This window comes from Oncorhynchus mykiss, chromosome 25 (genome assembly GCF_057628025.1).
Source record: "Oncorhynchus mykiss isolate SJ-2025 chromosome 25, ASM5762802v1, whole genome shotgun sequence".
Classification (NCBI taxonomy): Eukaryota; Metazoa; Chordata; class Actinopteri; order Salmoniformes; family Salmonidae; genus Oncorhynchus; species Oncorhynchus mykiss.
This window is the reverse complement of record NC_143046.1, coordinates 1,237,501-1,261,520: the sequence shown is the minus strand read 5'-3', so window position 1 is coordinate 1,261,520 and position 24,020 is coordinate 1,237,501. Positions and strand designations below refer to the sequence as shown.

General features: G+C 43.6%; 1 protein-coding gene across 2 annotated transcripts in view; it reads right to left on the bottom strand.

Annotated features, from left to right (window-relative positions):
• Nucleotides 1-6,876: 6,876 nt before the first annotated feature.
• LOC110504477 (uncharacterized) overlaps nucleotides 6,877-24,020 on the bottom strand; it is a 17,361-nt gene continuing 217 nt past the window's right edge. Inside the window, exons 2-11 of one of the 2 annotated variants that reach the window (XM_090219236.1) lie at nucleotides 21,081-21,258; nucleotides 18,335-19,897; nucleotides 17,073-17,165; nucleotides 15,016-15,120; nucleotides 14,447-14,556; nucleotides 13,915-14,272; nucleotides 13,323-13,488; nucleotides 8,611-8,705; nucleotides 8,229-8,332; nucleotides 8,020-8,185 (exon numbers count right to left, since the gene is read on the bottom strand). In XM_090219236.1, the coding sequence (XP_090075362.1) occupies nucleotides 8,247-8,332; nucleotides 8,611-8,705; nucleotides 13,323-13,488; nucleotides 13,915-14,272; nucleotides 14,447-14,556; nucleotides 15,016-15,120; nucleotides 17,073-17,165; nucleotides 18,335-19,897; nucleotides 21,081-21,237 (2,733 nt within the window). In that variant the 5' untranslated portion in view covers nucleotides 21,238-21,258 and the 3' untranslated portion in view covers nucleotides 8,020-8,185; nucleotides 8,229-8,246. Of the gene's footprint in view, nucleotides 8,333-8,610; nucleotides 8,706-13,322; nucleotides 13,489-13,914; nucleotides 14,273-14,446; nucleotides 14,557-15,015; nucleotides 15,121-17,072; nucleotides 17,166-18,334; nucleotides 19,898-21,080; nucleotides 21,259-24,020 lie in introns of both variants that reach the window. The other variant, XM_090219235.1, reaches the window with a different exon arrangement.

Sequence of the window (24,020 nt, the reverse complement as noted above, 5' to 3'; positions counted from 1 at the left end):
GAAAACCACCCTGACTGTGGTGTGATTCTGCTGTGTAAAACCCACCCTGACTGTGGTGTGATTCTGCTGTGTAAAACCACAACGGACTAGTCTCTACCCACACACTGACTGTTTTCTGCCCCTCCCAAAAGATAGAATTTGTAGATAATTGGCCCTCTTTCTGGGACTCACCCACAAACAGGACCAAGCCTGACCTGCTGAGGAGTGACGGACTCCATCCTAGCTGGAGGGGTGCTCTCATCTTATCTACCCAACATAGACAGGGCTCTAACTCCTCTAGCTCCACAATGAAATAGGGTGCAGGCCAGGCAGCAGGCTGTTAGCCAGCCTGCCAGCATAGTGGAGTCTGCCACTAGCACAGTCAGTGTAGTCAGCTCAGCTATCACCATTGTGACCGTGTCTGTGCCTCGACCTAGGTTGGGCAAAACTAAACATGGCGGTGTTCGCCTTAGCAATCTCACTAGGATAAAGACCTCCTCCATTCCTGTCATTATTGAAAGAGATCATGATACCCCACATCTCAAAATAGGGCTACTTAATGTTAGATTCCTTACTTCAAAGGTAATTATAGTCAATGAACTAATCACTGATCATAATCTTGATGTGATTGGCCTGACTGAAACATGGCTTAATGAATTTACTGTGTTAAATGAGGCCTCACCTCCTGGCTACACTAGTGACCATATCCCCCGTGCATCCCGCAAAGGCGGAGGTGTTGCTAACATTTACAACCAAAAAAATGACGTTTTCGTCTTTTGAGCTTCTAGTCATGAAATCTATGCAGCCTACTCAATCACTTTTTATAGCTACTGTTTACAGGCCTCCTGGGCCATATACAGCGTTCCTCATTGAGTTCCCTGAATTCCTATCGGACCTTGTAGTCATAGCAGATAATATTCTAATCTTTGGTGACTTTAATATTCACATGGAAAAGTCCACAGACCCACTCCAAAAGGCTTTCGGAGGCATCATCGACTCAGTGGGTTTTGTCCAACATGTTTCTGGACCCACTCACTGTCACAGTCATACTCTGGACCTAGTTTTGTCCCATGGAATAAATGTTGTGGATCTTAATGTTTTTCCTCATAATCCTGGACTATCGGACCACCATTTTATTACGTTTGCAATCGCAACAAATAATATGCTCAGACCCCAACCAAGGAGCATCAAAAGTCGTGCTATAAATTCACAGACAACACAAAGATTCCTTGATGTCCTTCCAGATTCCCTCTGTCTACCCAAGGACGCCAGAGGACAAAAATCAGTTAACCACCTAACTGAGGAACTCAATTTAACCTTGTGCAATACCCTAGATGCAGTTGCACCCCTAAAAACTAAAAACATTTATCATGAGAAACTAGCTCCCTGGTACACAGAAAATACCCGAGCTCTGAAGCAAGCTTCCAGAAAATTGGAACGGAAATGGCGCCACACCAAACTGAAAGTCTTCCGACTAGCTTGGAAAGACAGTACCGTGCAGTACCGAAGAGCCCTTACTGCTGCTCGATCATCCTATTTTTCTAACTTAATTGAGGAAAAAAAGAACAATCCGAAATTCCTTTTTGATACTGTCGCAAAGCTAACTAAAAAGCAGCATTCCCCAAGAGAGGATGGCTTTCACTTTAGCAGTGATAAATTCATGAACTTCTTTGAGGAAAAGATCATGATTATTAGAAACAAAAATTACGGACTCCTCTTTAAATCTGCGTATTCCTTCAAAGCTCAGTTGTCCTGAGTCTGCACAACTCTGCCAGGACCTAGGATCAAGAGAGACGCTCAAGTGTTTTAGTACTATATCTCTTGACACAATGATGAAAATAATCATGGCCTCTAAACCTTCAAGCTGCATACTGGACCCTATTCCAACTAAACTACTGAAAGAGCTGCTTCCTGTGCTTGGCCCTCCTATGTTGAACATAATAAACGGCTCTTTATCCACCGGATGTGTACCAAACTCACTAAAAGTGGCAGTAATAAAGCCTCTCTTGAAAAAGCCAAAACTTGACCCAGAAAATGTAAAAAACTGTCGGCCTATATCGAATCTTCCATTCCTCTCAAAAATTGTAGAAAAGGCTGTTGCGCAGCAACTCACTGCCTTCCTGAAGACAAACAATGTATACAAAATGCTTCAGTCTGGTTTTAGACCCCATCATAGCACTGAGACTGCACTTGTGAAGGTGGTAAATTACCTTTTAATGGCATCAGACCGAGGCTCTGCATCTGTCCTCGTGTCCCTAGACCTTAGTGCTGCTTTGATACCATCAATCACCACATTCTTTTGGAGAGATTGGAACCCCAAATTGGTCTACACGGACAAGTTCTGGCCTGGTTTAGATCTTATCTGTCGGAAAGATATCAGTTTGTCTCTGTGAATGGTTTGTCCTCTGACAAATCAACTGTACATTTCGGTGTTCCTCAAGGTTCCATTTTAGGACCACTATTGTTTTCACTATATATTTTACCTCTTGGGGATGTCATTCGAAAACATAATGTTAACTTTCACTGCTATGCGGATGACACACAGCTGTACATTTCAATGAAACATGGTGAAGCCCCAAAAATGCCCTCGCTAGAAGCATGTGTTTCAGACATAAGGAAGTGGATGGCTGCAAACTTTCTACTTTTAAACTCGGACAAAACAAAGATGCTTGTTCTAGGTCCCAAGAAACAAAGAGATCTTCTGTTGAATCTGACAATTAATCTCAATGGTTGTACAGTCGTCTCAAATAAAACTGTGAAGGACCTCGGCGTTACTCTGGACCCTGATCTCTCTTTTGAAGAACATATCAAGACCATTTCAAGGTCAGCTTTTTTCCATCTACGTAACATTGCAAAAATCTGAAACTTTCTGTCCAAAAATGATGTAGAAAAATTAATCCATGCTTTTGTCACTTCTAGGTTAGACTACTGCAATGCTCTACTTTCCGGCTACCCGGATAAAGCACTAAATAAACTTCAGTTAGTGCTAAATACGGCTGCTAGAATCCTGACTAGAACCAAAAAAGTTGATCACATTACTCCAGTGCTAGCCTCCCTACACTGGCTTCCTGTCAAGGCAAGGGCTGATTTCAAGGTTTTACTGCTAACCTACAAAACATTACATGGGCATGCTCCTACCTATCTCTCTGATTTGGTCCTGCCGTACATACCTACACGTACGCTATGGTCACAAGACGCAGGCCTCCTAATTGTCCCTAGAATTTTTAAGCAAACAGCTGCAGGCAGGGCTTTCTCCTATAGAGCTCCATTTTTATGGAATGGTCTGCCTACCCATGTAAAAGACGCAAACTCGGTCTCAACCTTTAAGTCTTTACTGAAGACTCATCTCTTCAGTGGGTCATATGATTGAGTGTAGTCTGGCCCAGGAATGGGAAGGTGAACGGAAAGGCTCTGGAGCAACGAACGGCCCTTGCTGTCTCTGCCTGGCCGGTGCCCCTCTTTCCACCTCTTTCCACTATTACAGGGGCTGAGTCACTGGCTTACTGGGGCTCTTTCATACTGTTCCTGGGGGGGGGGGGGGGGGTGTCACTTGAGTGGGTTGAGTCACTGATGTGATCTTCCTGTCTGGGTTGGCGCCCCCCCCCCCCCCCCCCACCCTTGGGTTGTGCCGTGGGGGAGATCTTTGTGGGCTATACTCGGCCTTGTCTCAGGATGGTAAGTTAGTGGTTGAAGATATCCCTCTAGTGGTGTGGGGGCTGTGCTTTGGCAAAGTGGGTGGGGTTATATCCTTCCTGTTTGGCCCTGTCCGGGGGTTTCCTCGGATGGGGCCACATTGTTTCCTGACCCCTCCTGTCTCAGCATCCAGTATTTATGCTGCAGTAGTTTATGTGTCAGGGGGCTAGGGTCAGTTTGTTATATCTGGAGTACTTCTCCTGTCCTATTCGGTGTCTTGTGTGAATTTAAGTGTGCTCTCTCTAATTCTCTCTTTTTTTCTTTCTTTCTCTCTCTCGGAGGACCTGAGCCCTAGGACCATGCCTCAGGACTACCTGACATGATGACTCCTTGCTGTCCCCAGTCCACCTGGCCGTGCTGCTGCTCCAGTTTCAACTGTTCTGCCTTATTATTATTGGACCATGCTGGTCATTTATGAACATTTGAACATCTTGGCCATGTTCTGTTATAATCTCCACCCGGCACAGCCAGAAGAGGACTGGCCACCCCACATAGCCTGGTTCCTCTCTAGGTTTCTTCCTAGGTTTTGGCCTTTCTAGGGAGTTTTTCCTAGCCACAGTGCTTCTACACCTGCATTGCTTGCTGTTTGGGGTTTTAGGCTGGTTTTCTGTACAGCACTTTGAGATATCAGTTGATGTACGAAGGGCTATATGAATAAATTGGATTTGATTTGATTTGACTAGTCTCTACCCACACACTGACTAGACTCTACTCACACACTCACTAGACTCTACCCACACACTCACTAGGCTCTACCCACACACTCACTAGCCTCTACCCACACACTGACTCTACCCACACACTGACTAGACTCTACCCAAACACTGACTAGACTCTACCCAGACACTGACTAGTTTCTAATCACACACTGACTAGATTCTACCCACACACTTACTAGCCTCTACCCACACACTGACTCTAGCCACACACTGACTAGACTCTACCCACACACTGACTAGAATCTACCCAAACACTGACTAGTTTCTAATCACACACTGACTAGATTCTACCCACACACTTACTAGATTCTACCCACACACTCACTAGACTCTACCCACACACTCACTAGACTCTACCCACACACTCACTAGAATCTACCCACACACTCACTATTCTCTACCCACACACTCACTAGAATCTACCCACACACTCACTAGTCTCTACCCACACACTCACTAGCCTCTACCCACACACTGACTAAACTCTACCCACACACTCACTAGACTCTACCCACACACTCACTAGAATCCTCCCACACACTCACTAGTCTCTACCCACACACTCACTAGAATCTACCCACACACTCACTAGTCTCTACCCACACACTCACTAGCCTCTACCCACACACTCACTAGACTCTACCCACACACTCACTAGAATCTACCCACACACTCACTATTCTCTACCCACACACTCACTAGAATCTACCCACACACTCACTAGTCTCTACCCACACACTCACTAGCCTCTACCCACACACTGACTAAACTCTACCCACACACTCACTAGACTCTACCCACACACTCACTAGAATCCTCCCACACACTCACTAGTCTCTACCCACACACTCACTAGAATCTACCCACACACTCACTAGTCTCTACCCACACACTCACTAGCCTCTACCCACACACTCACTAGACTCTACACACACACTCACTAGCCTCTACCCACACACTGACTAGACTCCACCCACACAATCACACGTACTACACCACATATTCTCCCACATGCAAAACAAGCACACTTGCATATTGACGCCACACTCACACACACTCTTCACATACGCTGCTGTTACTGTGTTTATTATCTATCTTGATTGACAAGACACTTTAACCCCTACATATGGTACATGTTACCTCAACTACCTGATACTCCCTTTATATAGCCATGTTATTACCTGGTACTCCCTGTATATACCCATGATATTACCTGGTACTCCCTGTATATAGCCATGTTATTACCTGGTACTTCCTGTTTATAGCCATGTTATTACCTGGTACTCCCTTTATATAGCCATGTTATTACCTGGTACTCCCTGTATATAGCCATGTTATTACCTGGTACTTCCTGTATATAGCCATGTTATTACCTGGTACTCCCTGTATATAGCCATGTTATTACCTGGTACTCCCTGTATATAGCCATGTTATTACCTGGTACTTCCTGTATATAGCCATGTTATTACCTGGTACTCCCTGTATATAACCATGTTATTACCTCCCTGTATATAGCCATGTTATTACCTGGTACTCCCTGTATATAACCATGTTATTACCTGGTAGTCCAAGTATATATCCATGTTATTACCTGGTACTCCATGTTTATAGCCGTGTTATTACCTGGTACTCCCTGTATATAGCCATGATATTACCTCCCTGTATATAGTCATGTTATTACCTGGTACTCCCTGTATATAGCCATGTTATTACCTGGTACTCCCTGTATATAGCCATGTTATTACCTGGTATTCCCTGTATATAGCCATGTTATTACCTGGTACTCCCTGTATCCAGCCATGTTATTACCTGGTACTCCAAGTATATAACCATGTTATTACCTGGTACTTCCTTTATATAGCCATGTTATTACCTGGTTCTTCCTGTTTATAGACATGTTATTACCTGGTACTCCCTGTATATAGCCATGTTATTACCTGGTACTCCTTGTATATAGCCATGTTATTACCTGGTAATCCCTGTATATAGCCATGTTATTACCTGGTACTCCTTGTATATAGCCATGTTATTACCTGGTACTCCCTGTATATAGCCATTATATTACTTGGTACTCCCTGTTTATAGCCATGTTACTACCTGGTACTTCCTGTTTATAGCCATGTTACTACCTGGTACTTCCTGTTTATAGCCCTGTTACTACCTGGTACTTCCTGTTTATAGCCATGTTATTACCTGCTACTTCCTGTTTATAGCCCTGTTACTACCTGGTACTTCCTGTTTATAGCCATGTTATTACCTGCTACTTCCTGTTTATAGCCTCGTTATTGTTTTCATTGTCTTCCTTTTTCCTTATTAATTTAGCAAACATGTGTCTTACTTTTTAACTTCACCGTTGGTTAAGGGCTCGTAAATCAGCATTTCACGGTAAAGTCTACCCCTGCTGTATTTGGCACATGTGGAAAATATCGTTTGATTTGATGATCTGAAATGTTGGTTACAGAGCAGAACAAAGTGGAGAAATAAGTATATTTAATTAGAGTTTTATTCTGAAAGTATAACTTCACTATATACATGGATCTACAACAGTTTTTTTTTAAAGTATAACTTCACTATATACATGGATCTACAACAGTTTTTTTAAAAGTATAACTTCACTATGTACATGGATCTATTGCAGTAAATTGCCAAAGCAAATAATGCTTTTCAATGTTGCATGTATGCATTTGGCCTGCGTCAATCTCCCATATTAAACAATATATATATATTCCCAGTTAAACAGTACTTCACAATAATGTATTATTAATTTATACCCAGCAGCATCGTACATTCACATACATCATCCTTCATTAATCCCTCATTTAGAGTTCTACATCATCCTTCATTAATCCCTCATTTAGAGAACTACATCATCCTTCATTAATCCCTCATTTAGAGTTCTACATCATCCTTCATTAATCCCTCATTTAGAGTACTACATCATCCTTCACTAATCCCTCATTTAGAGAACTACATCATCCTTCATTAATCCCTCATTTAGAGTTCTACATCATCCTTCTTTAATCCCTCATTTAGAGTACTACATCATCCTTCATTAATCCCTAATTTAGAGCACTACATCATCCTTCATTAATCCCTCATTTAGAGTACTACATCACCCTTCATTAATCCCTCATTTAGAGTACTACATCATCCTTCATTAATCCCTCATTTAGAGCACTACATCATCCTTCATTAATCCCTCATTTAGAGCACTACATCATCCTTCATTAATCACTCATTTAGAGTACTACATCACCCTTCATTAATCCCTCATTTAGAGTACTACATCATCCTTCATTAATCCCTCATTTAGAGCACTACATCATCCTTCATTAATCCCTCATTTAGAGCACTACATCATCCTTCATTAATCACTCATTTAGAGTACTACATCATCCTTCCTTAATCCCTCATTTAGAGTATTACATCATCCTTCATTAATCCCTCATTTAGAGTACTACATCATCCTTCATTAATCCCTCATTTAGAGTACTACATCATCCTTCATTAATCCCTAATTTAGAGAACTACATCATCCTTCATTAATCGTATAATTTCTGTTAACACTTCATTTTACATAATCAAATCATACAGAACAAAACAAAACATACTTATAATCCTAAAATCGAATCTAAAATGCACATATTTATATATGATTACATCGACAACATACAGAATAAATATGTAACAACTGTTCCTCAACATGTTTGAGAGACATATTGGATGGTGGCCTGAGGTGGGTGGGTCCAGTATCTGATCTGAGTGTCGTCATTGGTCAACAGAGGATGGAGGGAGAGAATGGGGGAGGGGAGCTGGGTGGAACAGAGGATGGAGGGACGGAGGGAAGGGTCCTCCTCACAACATACTGGTCTTCACCCTCTCAAAGATCTGTCGGACCTTCACAGCCGGGACGCAGCCTTCCCTCACGATACTAATCGTGCCTGGAGGAGGAGGAAACACAATATTGACTGAGTGATCACTGACACACAATGAATCATAGGGTGGGACAAGGGTTGCAATGTCCCAGTAACGTTCCCAGGTTTTCCAGAAATCCTGGTCAGAGGATTCTTTGAAATCAAGGAATCTTTCAACCTGTATTTCTGGAAAGCCTGGGAATTTGGGGAAAGTTTCCAGAATGTTCCATCCCAAGACAGGACAACACAACCTAAGAGGTTAGTAATTAGTTATTGTAGTGTGCTTCTGTTCTGTAACATCATACCTTCATCTATCTTGAGGCAGTTCACCACCGTTGAGGCTACGATCTCGTTGGAATCCCCGTCACACAGAACCCCCTGGATCTTATGGCCCAGCCGACTAGGATACACATAGAGACAGACAGTGTCAGAGTAGGTTCAGGTTCAGGTTTAGATTGGCCCAGCCGACTAGGATACACATAGAGACAGACAGTGTCAGAGTAGGTTCAGGTTCAGGTTCAGGTTCAGGTTTAGATTGGCCCAGCCGACTAGGATACACATAGAGACAGACAGTGTCAGAGTAGGTTCAGGTTCAGGTTTAGGTTAGGTTTAGATTGCCCCAGCCGACTAGGATACACATAGAGACAGACAGTGTCAGAGTAGGTTCACTACACCTGTTGTATTCAGCATTTCACTGTAAGGTCTACTACACCTGTTGTATTCAGCATTTCACTGTAAGGTCTACTACACCTGTTGTATTCAGCATTTCACTGTAAGGTCTACTACACCTGTTGTATTCAGCATTTCACTGTAAGGTCTACTACACCTGTTGTATTCAGCATTTCACTGTAAGGTCTACTACACCTGTTGTATTCAGCATTTCACTGTAAGGTCTACTACACCTGTTGTATTCAGCATTTCACTGTGAGGTCTACTACACCTGTTGTATTCAGCATTTCACTGTAAGGTCTACTACACCTGTTGTATTCATAATTTCACTGTAAGGTCTACTACACCTGTTGTATTCATAATTTCACTGTAAGGTCTACTACACCTGTTGTATTCAGCATTTCACTGTAAGGTCTACACACCTGTTGTATTCAGCAGTTCACTGTGAGGTCTACTACACCTGTTGTATTCAGCATTTAACAGTAAGGTCTACTACACCTGTTGTATTCAGCATTTCACTGTAAGGTCTACTACACCTGTTGTATTCAGCATTTCACTGTAAGATCTACTACACCTGTTGTATTCAGCATTTCACTGTAAGGTCTACTACACCTGTTGTATTCAGCATTTCACTGTAAGGTCTACTACACCTGTTGTATTCAGCAGTTCACTGTAAGGTCTACTACACCTGTTGTATTCAGCATTTCACTGTGAGGTCTACTACACCTGTTGTATTCAGCATTTCACTGTAAGGTCTACTACACCTGTTGTATTCAGCATTTCACTGTAAGGTCTACTACACCTGTTGTATTCAGCATTTCACTGTAAGGTCTACTACACCTGTTGTATTCAGCATTTCACTGTAAGGTCTACTACACCTGTTGTATTCAGCAGTTCACTGTAAGGTCTACTACACCTGTTGTATTCAGCATTTCACTGTGAGGTCTACTACACCTGTTGTATTCAGCATTTCACTGTAAGGTCTACTACACCTGTTGTATTCAGCATTTCACAGTAAGGTCTACCTACACCTGTTGTATTCAGCATTTCACTGTAAGGTCTACTACACCTGCTGTATTCAGCATTTCACTGTAAGGTCTACTACACCTGTTGTATTCAGCATTTCACTGTGAGGTCTACTACACCTGTTGTATTCAGCATTTCACTGTAAGGTCTACACACCTGTTGTATTCAGCAGTTCACTGTGAGGTCTACTACACCTGTTGTATTCAGCATTTCACTGTAAGGTCTACTACACCTGTTGTATTCAGCATTTCACTGTAAGGTCTACTACACCTGTTGTATTCAGCATTTCACTGTAAGGTCTACTACACCTGTTGTATTCAGCATTTCACTGTAAGGTCTACTACACCTGTTGTATTCAGCATTTCACTGTAAGGTCTACTACACCTGTTGTATTCAGCATTTCACTGTGAGGTCTACTACACCTGTTGTATTCAGCATTTCACTGTAAGGTCTACTACACCTGTTGTATTCATAATTTCACTGTAAGGTCTACTACACCTGTTGTATTCAGCATTTAACAGTAAGGTCTACTACACCTGTTGTATTCAGCATTTCACTGTAAGGTCTACTACACCTGTTGTATTCAGCATTTCACTGTGAGGTCTACTACACCTGTTGTATTCAGCATTTCACTGTGAGGTCTACTACACCTGTTGTATTCAGCATTTCACTGTAAGGTCTACTACACCTGTTGTATTCAGCATTTCACTGTGAGGTCTACTACACCTGTTGTATTCAGTATTTCACTGTAAGGTCTACTACACCTGTTGTATTCAGCATTTCACTGTGAGGTCTACTACACCTGTTGTATTCAGCATTTCACTGTGAGGTCTACTACACCTGTTGTATTCAGCATTTCACTGTGAGGTCTACTACACCTGTTGTATTCAGCATTTCACTGTAAGGTCTACTACACCTGTTGTATTCATAACTTCACTGTGAGGTCTACTACACCTGTTGTATTCAGCATTTCACTGTGAGGTCTACTACACCTGTTGTATTCAGCATTTCACTGTGAGGTCTACTACACCTGTTGTATTCAGCATTTCACTGTGAGGTCTACTACACCTGTTGTATTCAGCATTTCACTGTAAGATCTACTACACCTGTTGTATTCAGCATTTCACTGTGAGGTCTACTACACCTGTTGTATTCAGTATTTCACTGTAAGATCTACTACACCTGTTGTATTCAGCATTTCACTGTAAGGTCTACTACACCTGTTGTATTCAGCATTTCACTGTGAGGTCTACTACACCTGTTGTATTCAGCATTTCACTGTAAGGTCTACTACACCTGTTGTATTCAGCATTTCACTGTAAGGTCTACTACACCTGTTGTATTCAGCATTTCACTGTAAGGTCTACTACACCTGTTGTATTCAGCATTTCACTGTGAGGTCTACTACACCTGTTGTATTCAGCATTTCACTGTAAGGTCTACTACACCTGTTGTATTCAGCATTTCACTGTGAGGTCTACTACACCTGTTGTATTCAGCATTTCACTGTAAGGTCTACTACACCTGTTGTATTCAGCATTTCACTGTGAGGTCTACTACACCTGTTGTATTCAGCATTTCACTGTGAGGTCTACTACACCTGTTGTATTCAGCATTTCACTGTGAGGTCTACTACACCTGTTGTATTCAGCATTTCACTGTGAGGTCTACTACACCTGTTGTATTCAGCATTTCACTGTAAGATCTACTACACCTGTTGTATTCAGCATTTCACTGTGAGGTCTACTACACCTGTTGTATTCAGCAGTTCACTGTGAGGTCTACTACACCTGTTGTATTCAGCATTTCACTGTAAGGTCTACTACACCTGTTGTATTCAGCATTTCACTGTAAGGTCTACTACACCTGTTGTATTCAGCATTTCACTGTGAGGTCTACTACACCTGTTGTATTCAGCATTTCACTGTGAGGTCTACTACACCTGTTGTATTCAGCATTTCACTGTGAGGTCTACTACACCTGTTGTATTCAGCATTTCACTGTAAGGTCTACTACACCTGTTGTATTCAGCATTTCACTGTAAGGTCTACTACACCTGTTGTATTCAGCATTTCACTGTGAGGTCTACTACACCTGTTGTATTCAGCATTTCACTGTAAGGTCTACTACACCTGTTGTATGTGACTAATAACATTTGATTTGATTTGATTTTGTTTGTACGACTGATTCCACCCTAGATCAGCTAGATGCAGGCAAGGCGGTATTGAATGTGTCACTGTCTGTCACCTTGATTACACGACCTGTGCACCTACATTGTAAACTTTCATTCGTGGGCTAGGTTGTAGCAACCTCATGATGGGTAGAGGGAAAATTAGAGTATCATGTAGTAGCCTAAACCGATCACTGTTACATTGAACTGGATGAATGGAATAATGAATTCCAGTCATTCAATATGCTGTAATAGATTTAAGGCCATGCTCTTAGAAAAATAATCGTCCTCACTATTCTTAAACGGCACCTACCATCAATGGAAACTAATCATCATGACCCTACAGCCAGCAGGACACAAGGCAGAGGACTGATTAACACAGATATATTAGTAGAACTGGATATTTACACAGCAGGCTGACTGATATGAAACCAGTCTGACAGGAAATATCAGACCAGTTTACAATACAACCAGCAATCCAAGATAGAAAAAATACTTCAATACTGACATCACTTTCAGTATCACCATCAGCATGAAGGCAGCATAGCTGTTCAAACTATCTAATGAAGGCAGCATAGCTGTTCAAACTATCTGATGAAGGGAGGATAGCTGTTCAAACTATCTGATGAAGGGAGCATAGCTGTTCAAACTATCTGATGAAGGCAGCATAGCTGTTCAAACTATCTGATGAAGGGAGGATAGCTGTTCAAACTATCTGATGAAGGGAGCATAGCTGTTCAAACTATCTGATGAAGGCAGCATAGCTGTTCAAACTATCTGATGAAGGGAGGATAGCTGTTCAAACTATCTGATGAAGGCAGCATAGCTGTTCAAACTATCTGATGAAGGCAGCATAGCTGTTCAAACTATCTGATGAAGGCAGCATAGCTGTTCAAACTATCTGATGAAGGCAGCATAGCTGTTCAAACTATCTGATGAAGGCAGCATAGCATACCAACAGGCTTAAGTGCTTAAGTAAAGGTGAGTACAGGGTACAGGTGGGTACAGGTGAGTACAGGTGGGTACAGGTGGGTACAGGTGAGTACAGGTGAGAACAGGCGAATACAGGTGGGTAGAGGTGAGAACAGGCAAGTACAGGTGAGTAGAGGTGGGTACTGGTGGGTACAGGTGAGTGTTATGATAGGACTTTACCTGATGACCATGTCGTGGTGCGTGCTGTCGGGTTCTCCACTGGGATTGGCTGAGGTGATTGCAAGTGGTCCGGTGATGTTACACAGGTGTCCTGTGACGGTGTGGTCAGGGACTCGGATCATGATGCTATCATTGGTCCCCACGCGGTCGTAGGCCGGACCCACACCTGGACAACATAGGTAAACAATTAGAACATCAATCGAATGATCGCTCACAATATAGAATAAAGACACCAAATAATATGTTGTTTCAATAAGTGGAAATCAGGCATGCTGTTATCAAACCATTTCTGAGAGTATCCCTAACTCTAAACCAATGTGACCCGGCAGGGTAGCCTAGTGGTTAGAGCGTTGGACTAGTAAGCGGAAGGTTGCAAGTTCAAACCCCTTAGTTGACAAGGTACATATCTGTAATTCTGCACCTGAACAGGCAGTCAACCCACTGTTCCTAGGCTGTCATTGAAAATAAGAATTTGTTCTTAACTGACTTGCTTAGTTAAATAAAGTTTAAAAAAACTATTTCAAATCCCAATGCAGTTGAAGCCACCCTCCTCCTCCCCTCTCCTCCTCTCCTCCCCCTCCTCACCCCTTACCCAGTCTGAGTAGCCAGTCTCCCTTGCTGACGATGCAGCTGATCCCTCCAGGGTAGACGTTCCTCATGAATTCCCAGAGTAGAGAGCTGAATGGGGGCTTGGCTGCCACCAGCTGCTCCACACTGGAGATACAGATACAGATGGGTTTCTCTGCTGGACGGTCCTTAATGTTGTAGATGTTCTCGATGGCCTGAGGGTTCTTGCAGGATGCGGCCAGGGCGTAGACCGTATCGGTGGGGATTCCACAGACCCCCCCGTCGTCCAGCAGTCTGGAGATCTTCAGAAGACCGCTGGTCAGTCTGGAGTCTGCCACGGGACAAGGCAGGGCAGGGGAGGACTTCTGCTGCTGATTCACATCCTGAGACACAACAACACAGGGAGAGAGACACACGATATGGAACACAATAGAAAAGGAATGAACTGGATTGGAGAAAAGTAGAATAAAATGTAATGAAGCACATGAACCCACTCCATTCTACTTGTCAGCTCATCCAGTGGAAAGCAACAGAATGGAATAGTGCCTTGTTCTCACCTTAACCAGTGGAGGCCCCATGGGCATCACACTCTGACGGAAGGTACAGTTGACCAGTGATGCCAGGGTTCCATATAGACAGATGACAGAGAACACAGCTAGCATGGCAACTACAAGAACAACGCCAGAAATGTGTTAGAACAGTTACACAGCTGACATCTAGATTGCAAAATAATGTGTACATTTTACAGTTACTGTTTGAGCAGCAAACGTATTGATGGATACCACATAACACTGTCTGAATCACAAACCCAACACTTCAACCACTCCGATCACTCCATAAAGGGCAGATGGCCAAGTGTTGGTTTTGGGTTTCAGCCTTACTGTATATCACAATAGGTTGGTGGAACCTTCATTGGGAAGAAATGAGGGCTTGTTCTATTGACTGGAACAGAATCAGTGGAATGGTAGCAAATACATCAAACACATAGTTTCAAGGTGGTTGATGCCATTCCATTTGCTCCGTTCCGGCCATTATTATGAGCCGTTCTCCCCTCAGGAGCCTCCTGAGCCGTTTATGTAGAATGTGAGTCCTGTCAGTGTAGGGAGGTGAAAAGCAGGTCACTTACTCTCCAGCTGGTAGGGGAGCTGTTGCAGAGTGGACAGGAGGAAACACACCAGAACTATCTCCATGACCACGGTCAGAGACAAGAGGACCAGGTTACCATACGCAGCTGGAGGAGACATGGAGAGGGTTAGGACCAGGTTACCATACGCAGCTGGAGGAGACATGGAGAGGGTTAGGACCAGGTTACCATGGAGAGGGTTAGGACCAGGTTACCATACGCAGCTGGAGGGGACATGGAGAGGGTTAGGACCAGGTTACCATGGAGAGGGTTAGGATCAGGTTACCATGGAGAGGGTTAGGACCAGGTTACCATGGAGGGGGTTAGGACCAGGTTACCATGGAGGGGGTTAGGACCAGGTTACCATGGAGAGGGTTAGGACCAGGTTACCATGGAGAGGGTTAGGACCAGGTTACCATGGAGAGGGTTAAGACCAGGTTACCATGGATAGGGTTAGGACCAGGTTACCATGGAGGGGGTTAGGACCAGGTTACCATGGAGGGGGTTAGGACCAGGTTACCATGGAGAGGGTTAGGACCAGGTTACCATGGAGAGGGTTAGGACCAGGTTACCATGGAGGGGGTTAGGACCAGGTTACCATGGAGGGGGTTAGGACCAGGTTACCATGGAGAGGGTTAGGACCAGGTTACCATGGAGAGGGTTAGGACCAGGTTACCATGGAGAGGGTTAGGACCAGGTTACCATGGAGAGGGTTAGGATCAGGTTACCATGGAGAGGGTTAGGACCAGGTTACCATGGAGGGGGTTAGGACCAGGTTACCATGGAGGGGGTTAGGACCAGGTTACCATGGAGAGGGTTAGGACCAGGTTACCATGGAGAGGGTTAGGACCAGGTTACCATGGAGATGTTTAGGACCAGGTTACCATGGAGAGGGTTAGGACCAGGTTACCATGGAGAGGGTTAGGACCAGGTTACCATGGAGAGGGTTAGGACCAGGTTACCATGGAGAGGGTTAGGACCAGGTTACCATGGAGAGGGTTAGGATCAGGTTACCATGGAGGGGGTTAGGACCAGGTTACCATGGAGAGGGTTAGGACCAGGTTACCATGGAGAGGGTTAGGACCAGGTTACCATGAAGAGGGTTAGGACCAGGTTACCATGGAGAGGGTTAGGACCAGGTTACCATGGAGAGGGTTAGGACCAGGTTACCATGGAGAGGGTTAGGACCAGGTTACCATGGAGAGGTTTCGGACCAGGTTACCATGGAGTGGGTTAGGACCAGGTTACCATGGAGAGGCTTAGGACCAGGTTACCATGGAGAGGTTTCGGACCAGGTTACCATGGAGAGGGTTAGGACCAGGTTACCATGAGGAGGCTTAGGACCAGGTTACCATGGAGAGGGTTAGGACCAGGTTACCGTGGAGAGGGTTAGGACCAGGTTACCATGGAGAGGGTTAGGACCAGGTTACCATGGAAAGGGTTAGGACCAGGTTACCATGGAGAGGGTTAGGACCAGGTTACCATGGAGAGGTTTAGGACCAGGTTACCATGGAGTGGGTTAGGACCAGGTTACCATGGAGAGGGTTAGGACCAGGTTACCATGGAGAGGGTTAGGACCAGGTTACCATGGAGAGGGTTAGGACCAGGTTACCATGGAGAGGGTTAGGACCAGGTTACCATGGATAGGGTTAGGACCAGGTTACCATGGAGAGGGTTAGGACCAGGTTACCATGGAGAGGGTTAGGACCAGGTTAACATGGAGAGGGTTAGGACCAAGTTACCATGGAGAGGGTTAGGACCAGGTTACCATGGAGTGGGCACTACTTTAGACCAGTAACCTATTCCCTATATAGTGCACTACTGTAGACCAGTGCCCTATTCCCTATATAGTGCACCACTTTAGACCAGGGCCTATTCTCTATATAGTGCACTACTTTAGACCAGGGCCTATTCTCTATATAGTGCACTACTTTAGACCAGGACCCATGGGGCTGTGTAGGGAATAGAATGACATTAGGGAAAACCCACTCCGTTCTTCTCTCCCTCTGTATTGCATCAGGACAAGAGGTAGATATAGATGATTTCATGTAAAGACTGACCGATGAGCATGAGGAAAGCGTTGATGACCAGGAAAGCGATGGCTCCAGCTGTAAACCCATAGGATCCTACTGGAGAGATCTGCAGCAAGGGGCCTGAGAAAAGAACACAGAGATTTTTTACTGAAACAGGCAACAGAGCATGGAGACAGCAACAACAACAACAACAACAGCAACAACAACCACATCAACAACATCAACAACAACATCAACAACATTAACAACAACATTAACAACAAGCACATCAACAGCAACAACAACAAGATCAACAACAACATCAACAACAACAACAACAACAGGGCATGAGGTAATAACATGGCTATATATACGGGGTATCAGGTAATAAGATGGCTATATATACAGGGTATCAGATAATAACATGGCTATATATACGGGGTATCAGGTAATAAGATGGCTATATATACAGGGTATCAGATAATAACATGGCTATATATACAGGGTATGAGATAATAACATGGCTATATATACAGGGTACGAGATAATAACATGGCTATATATACAAGGTACGAGAAAATAACATGGCTATATATACAAGGTACGAGATAATAACATGGCTATATATACAGGGTACGAGAAAATAACATGGCTATATATACAGGGTATCAGGTAATTACATGGCTATATATACGGGGTATCAGGTAATAAGATGGCTATATATACAGGGTATCAGATAATAACATGGCTATATATACAGGGTACGAGATAATAACATGGCTATATATACAGGGTATGAGATAATAACATGGCTATATATACAGGGTATCAGGTAATAGCATGGCTATATATACAGGGTACCAGATAATAACATGGCTATCTATACAGGGTATGAGATAATAACATGGCTATATATACAGGTTATCAGATAATAACATGGCTATATATACAGGGTATCAGATAATAACATGGCTATATATACAGGTTATCAGATAATAACATGGCTGTATATACAGGGTATCAGATAATAACATGGCTATATATACGGGGTATCAGACAATAACATGGCTATATATACAGGGTATCAGATAATAACATGGCTGTATATACAGGGTAGAAGAGGTAGAAGTGTTTCAGGGTCCTGTTGGTTGCAGACTTGGTACATTGGTACTGCTTGCCGTGCGGTAGCAGAGAGAATATTCTATGGCTTGGGTGGCTGGAGTCTGAATTTTTATGGGGCTTTTCCTAGTTATGAAAAAAGTTAACTCCAGTTAGGATTGGTTAGTGTTAGCTTGAAGTCATCCACATACCTGCGAAGCGATACCATGTCCAGGTGGCCCAGACAGACAGGTAGAAGGATGGGATGACGGAGCCAAACCTCTGTCCTCCTCTGACCTGCAGCCTGCTGACGAACCCCTGTACCACCGCTCCAGATACCAGAACCCAGGGAACACTCAGTCGCAGGAAGGACACGCTCTGACTGGATGAGGCCGCGTGGAGCGCCGAGAGAGCGGCCACGCCGTTGGTCAGGTAGAACAGAGCATCAGGGATCTGATTGGTCGGGGAGGATGCTGATGATGATGAAGGCAGCGCCCCCTGGAGTTTCCCTGGGGAGCGAAAGCAGGACAGGAAGGAGTGGAGACGGTCGGAGGAGATGGGCTGAGGACCCACCGGGATCAGACTCTTCTCAGCGATGGAGTTGATCAGGCGGCAAAATGTCCCGTAGAGCGAAGCGGAGGCGAACAGGGAACAGGACACCCCGAAGAACACATAGTACCTCTGGAGGGGGATCTGGGGGACCGTGGAGACGGACAGCAGCAGGAACAGAGCATTATGGGTAACCTCCAGGGTGTCATTACTCAGACTGACAACTAGGAGGAGGAGCGCCACCGCCACGAAGAACCAATCACCAACCATCGCCTGTCTCCCAGTAGCCACCTCTCTCTCCGGCTCCGACACGATCACAGCCGACAACACAAACTCCTCCCACGCCTTGGTAAGCCAGTAGGTGGCATGCAGGCCGGCCTTGGTGACCAGGTAGCCATCTTGCCGCAGGTGAGCGTAGTAGCTAGAGAGGAGTTGAGCAGCAGAGATTATGGAGACCCACACAGCACCCAGGGAGAAGGATGTGACGTATCCAAAGCTGTAGAACAACATGATGAAGGGAGACACCGTGTCACAGAAGAAGAAGAGCGCCTGAGGTTCAGCGTACTTGGTGTTCTTCTTCTTCTCCTGTCCCAGGCTCTGGGCGCTGGCCGCAGGGCTGTTGGTCCCCAGCAGGAGCACGTTGAACAGCGGCGTGCCGAACCCCTTGAGGACATAGCGCTGCGCCAGACCTTTCACCAACAGGGCGGCGCTGCCGTACACGGCGAAAAGGAGGATGAGGAGTTCTAGAATGCCAGAGACGACCAGTGGCCAGGCCGAGGACACGCCCACCGCCACAGCCTCAAACAGCAGGGTAAGCGTGATGGCACCGAACACGAAGGGCATGATGACGTTTACCGTGGCAGAGCAGAAGGCCAATAGGAAGGATAGAAGGATGTAGGGGACCAATCCCGCGATGGCAGACTGGGGGATGAGCAGGAGAGACAGCCAATCAGGGCTCTGCGAGGTGCTGTTCCAGAGTTCAGCCGACAGGGATAGGTTGGTCGTGAGGGCAGTGAGCGGGGTCGTGTTACTCATCAGGTCATGTGACATGGTCAGGTTAGTTGTGATTGATTGGGATGCACCCAGGAAGATGCGTGTGGCACCATAGCTGCCCCAGAGAGCTGCATAGCCAATGAAGGCGGTGCCACTCAGGTGGTCGTATTTACGGAACGACAAGAGGCCGGCAATCAGCTGACACACTCCACCTATCAGGATGAGATGAACACCTGAAACACAACACAATGATGTTGAACAACCACCTGAAACACAACACAGTGATGTTGAACAACACCTGAAACACAACACAGTGATGTTGAACAACACCTGAAACACAACACAGTGCTGTTGAACAACACCTGAAACACAACACAGTGATGTTGAACAACACCTGAAACACAACACAGTGATGTTGAACAACCACCTGAAACACAACACAATGATGTTGAACAACACCTGAAACACAACACAGTGCTGTTGAACAACACCTGAAACACAACACAGTGATGTTGAACAACACCTGAAACACAACACAGTGATGTTGAACAACCACCTGAAACACAACACAATGATGTTGAACAACACCTGAAACACAACACAGTGATGTTGAACAACACCTGAAACACAACACAGTGCTGTTGAACAACACCTGAAACACAACACAGTGATGTTGAACAACACCTGAAACACAACACAGTGATGTTGAACAACCACCTGAAACACAACACAGTGATGTTGAACAACCACCTGAAACACAACACAGTGATGTTGAACAACCACCTGAAACACAACACAGTGATGTTGAACAACACCTGAAACACAACACAATGATGTTGAACAACCACCTGAAACACAACACAATGATGTTGAACAACACCTGAAACACAACACAGTGATGTTGAACAACACCTGAAACACAACACAGTGATGTTGAACAACACCTGAAACACAACACAATGATGTTGAACAACACCTGAAACACAACACAGTGCTGTTGAACAACACCTGAAACACAACACAGTGATGTTGAACAACCACCTGAAACACAACACAATGATGTTGAACAACCACCTGAAACACAACACAGTGATGTTGAACAACACCTGAAACACAACACAGTGCTGTTGAACAACACCTGAAACACAACACAATGATGTTGAACAACACCTGAAACACAACACAGTGCTGTTGAACAACACCTGAAACACAACACAATGATGTTGAACAACACCTGAAACACAACACAGTGATGTTGAACAACCACCTGAAACACAACACAATGATGTTGAACAACACCTGAAACACAACACAGGGATGTTGAACAACACCTGAAACACAACACATCAAGAACAGGGAAAAGAGTAGGGTTAGTCATTGTGAAAGTGATTGTGATGGATGGATTGATTAGCGTACCTGCCAGAATGTTCTCCACCCCCTCTGCAGATACTCCGGTTCTAGCTGTGTTGAAGTTCTGCAGTAGAACCAGGAACGCACTGATCCCATTGGCCAACATACCCAACACCCCCGGCTCCCCATAGAAACTGGCGGGAAAACCATCCAAGGTTGCCATGGCGCAGTGGTTTAGCTACAGCTGTAAAACAGAGAAGATCCGAATATCATGTCAACATGAGAGAGACAACTGGAAAATAAAGAAAGAGTGAGAGAGACGGCCGAATGATACAAATAGACGTTAATCAGTAGGCTTTTATTCCAGCCTTAGGTCAAATGTTTAACCACAAGGTTGTAGACTGAGCCCCCCTTGGCTCCCTCTTTCCTATGGGGAACCTGGTCAAAAGTAGTGCACTACAGTATATAGGGAGGAGGGGGCCATTTAGGATGCAGCCTAGCTGGTGTGGTTGGCTTGTCTGTCTGTCAACATGCTCCTCCAACCCAGGGCTGAGACTAGCTAAGCCTTCCTCTAGCTATACACTTAAACCTAATATTTGCTCTTTTCTATATCCTGTGGAATGGAAGTAAAGTATAAATGTGTTTCTGGTATAAATGTGTTTTGGATAATAAACCAGAAGATATATTTGGAGAGCTGATGATGTCACCGAGCCAGGCCATCCTGAAGGATAAATGTTTTGTTGACTGGAGAGATGACACATTCTCGACAGACAGACAGACAGACAGACAGACAGACAGACAGACAGACAGACAGACAGACAGACAGAGACAGATATTCTTCATGTTAACTGATCCTATCTCAGCAGTCCTAGTCTGACAGACTTCCTGGATACGAAGCAGGCCAGATTTATCTCAATACTTCATGTTATTTCTCAGTGAACATAAAGATCACAGCTCCCTCTAGATGGAACACAGCAAACTACACTTATTATGAGAAAACATTTAGGAATTATTATATATATATATATATACATAAGTATATCTGTTAAACTGTCATACTGTATATCTGCTAGACTGTCATATTGTATATCTGTTGGACTGTCATACTGTATATCTGTTAGACTGTCATACTGTATATCTGTTAGACTGTCATACTGTATATCTGTTAGACTGTCATACTGTATATCTGTTAGACTGTCATACTGTATATCTGTTAGACTGTCATACTGTATATCTGTTAGACTGTCATACTGTATATCTGTTAGACTGTCATACTGTATATATGTTAGACTGTCATACTGTATATCTGTTAGACTGTCATACTGTATATCTGTTAGACTGTCATACTGTATATCTGTTAGACTGTCATACTGTATATCTGTTAGACTGTCATACTGTATATCTGTTAGACTGTCATAATGTATATCTGTTAGACTGTCATACTGTATATCTGTTAGACTGTCATAATGTATATCTGTTAGACTGTCATAATGTATATCTGTTAGACTGTCATACTGTATATCTGTTAGACTGTCATACTGTATATCTGTTAGACTGTCATAATGTATATCTGTTAGACTGTCATACTGTATATCTGTTAGACTGTCATACTGTATATCTGTTAGACTGTCATACTGTATATCTGTTAGACTGTCATACTGTATATCTGTTAGACTGTCATACTGTATATCTGTTAGACTGTCATACTGTATATCTGTTAGACTGTCATACTGTATATCTGTTAGACTGTCATACTGTATATCTGTTAGACTGTCATACTGTATATCTGTTAGACTGTCATACTGTATATCTGTTAGACTGTCATACTGTATATCTGTTAGACTGTCATACTGTATATCTGTTAGACTGTCATACTGTATATCTGTTAGACTGTCATACTGTATATCTGTTAGACTGTCATACTGTATATCTGTTAGGCTGTCATACTGTATATCTGTTAGACTGTCATACTGTATATCTGTTAGACTGTCATACTGTATATCTGTAAACTGTCATACTGTATATCTGTTAGACTGTCATACTGTATATCTGTTAGACTGTCATACTGTATAGACTGTCATACTGTATATCTGTTAGACTGTCATACTGTATATCTGTTAGACTGTCATACTGTATATCTGTTAGACTGTCATACTGTATATCTGTTAGACTGTCATACTGTATATCTGTTAGACTGTCATACTGTATATCTGTTAGACTGTCATACTGTATATCTGTTAGACTGTCATACTGTATATCTGTTAGACTGTCATACTGTATATCTGTTAGACTGTCATACTGTATATCTGTTAGACTGTCATACTGTATATCTGTTAGACTGTCATACTGTATATCTGTTAGACTGTCATACTGTATATCTGCTAGACTGTCATACTGTATATCTGTTAGACTGTCATACTGTATATCTGTTAGACTGTCATACTGTATATCTGTTAGACTGTCATACTGTATATCTGTTAGACTGTCATACTGTATATCTGTTAGACTGTCATACTGTATATCTGTTAGACTGTCATACTGTATATCTGTTAGACTGTCATACTGTATATCTGTTAGACTGTCATACTGTATATCTGTTAGACTGTCATACTGTATATCTGTTAGACTGTCAAACATCAAGTATATTATTAAGTTGAGGACTGTTTTTAGTTTAGTAGAGGTCTTCTACTAATATCAGACCTCTCTCTCTCGCTCACTCTCTCTCTCTCACTGTCTCTCACTCTCTCTCACTCTCTCTCACTCTCTCTCACTCTCTCTCACTCACACTCGCTCTCACTCTCTACTCTCCACTCTCTCACTCTCTCTCTCTCACTCTCCACTCTGCTCTCCTGTCCTCATCTCTCTCTCTCTCACCATTTTACCATTTCTCCACTGAGAGTCTCTGCTAACTTGTCAGACAACTTCTCCACGGTGCTAAAAGCTGTTTTTAACTTTCTTTAACATTCATATTTACATCAAATACATGTTATTTCTAATCGTGCCATG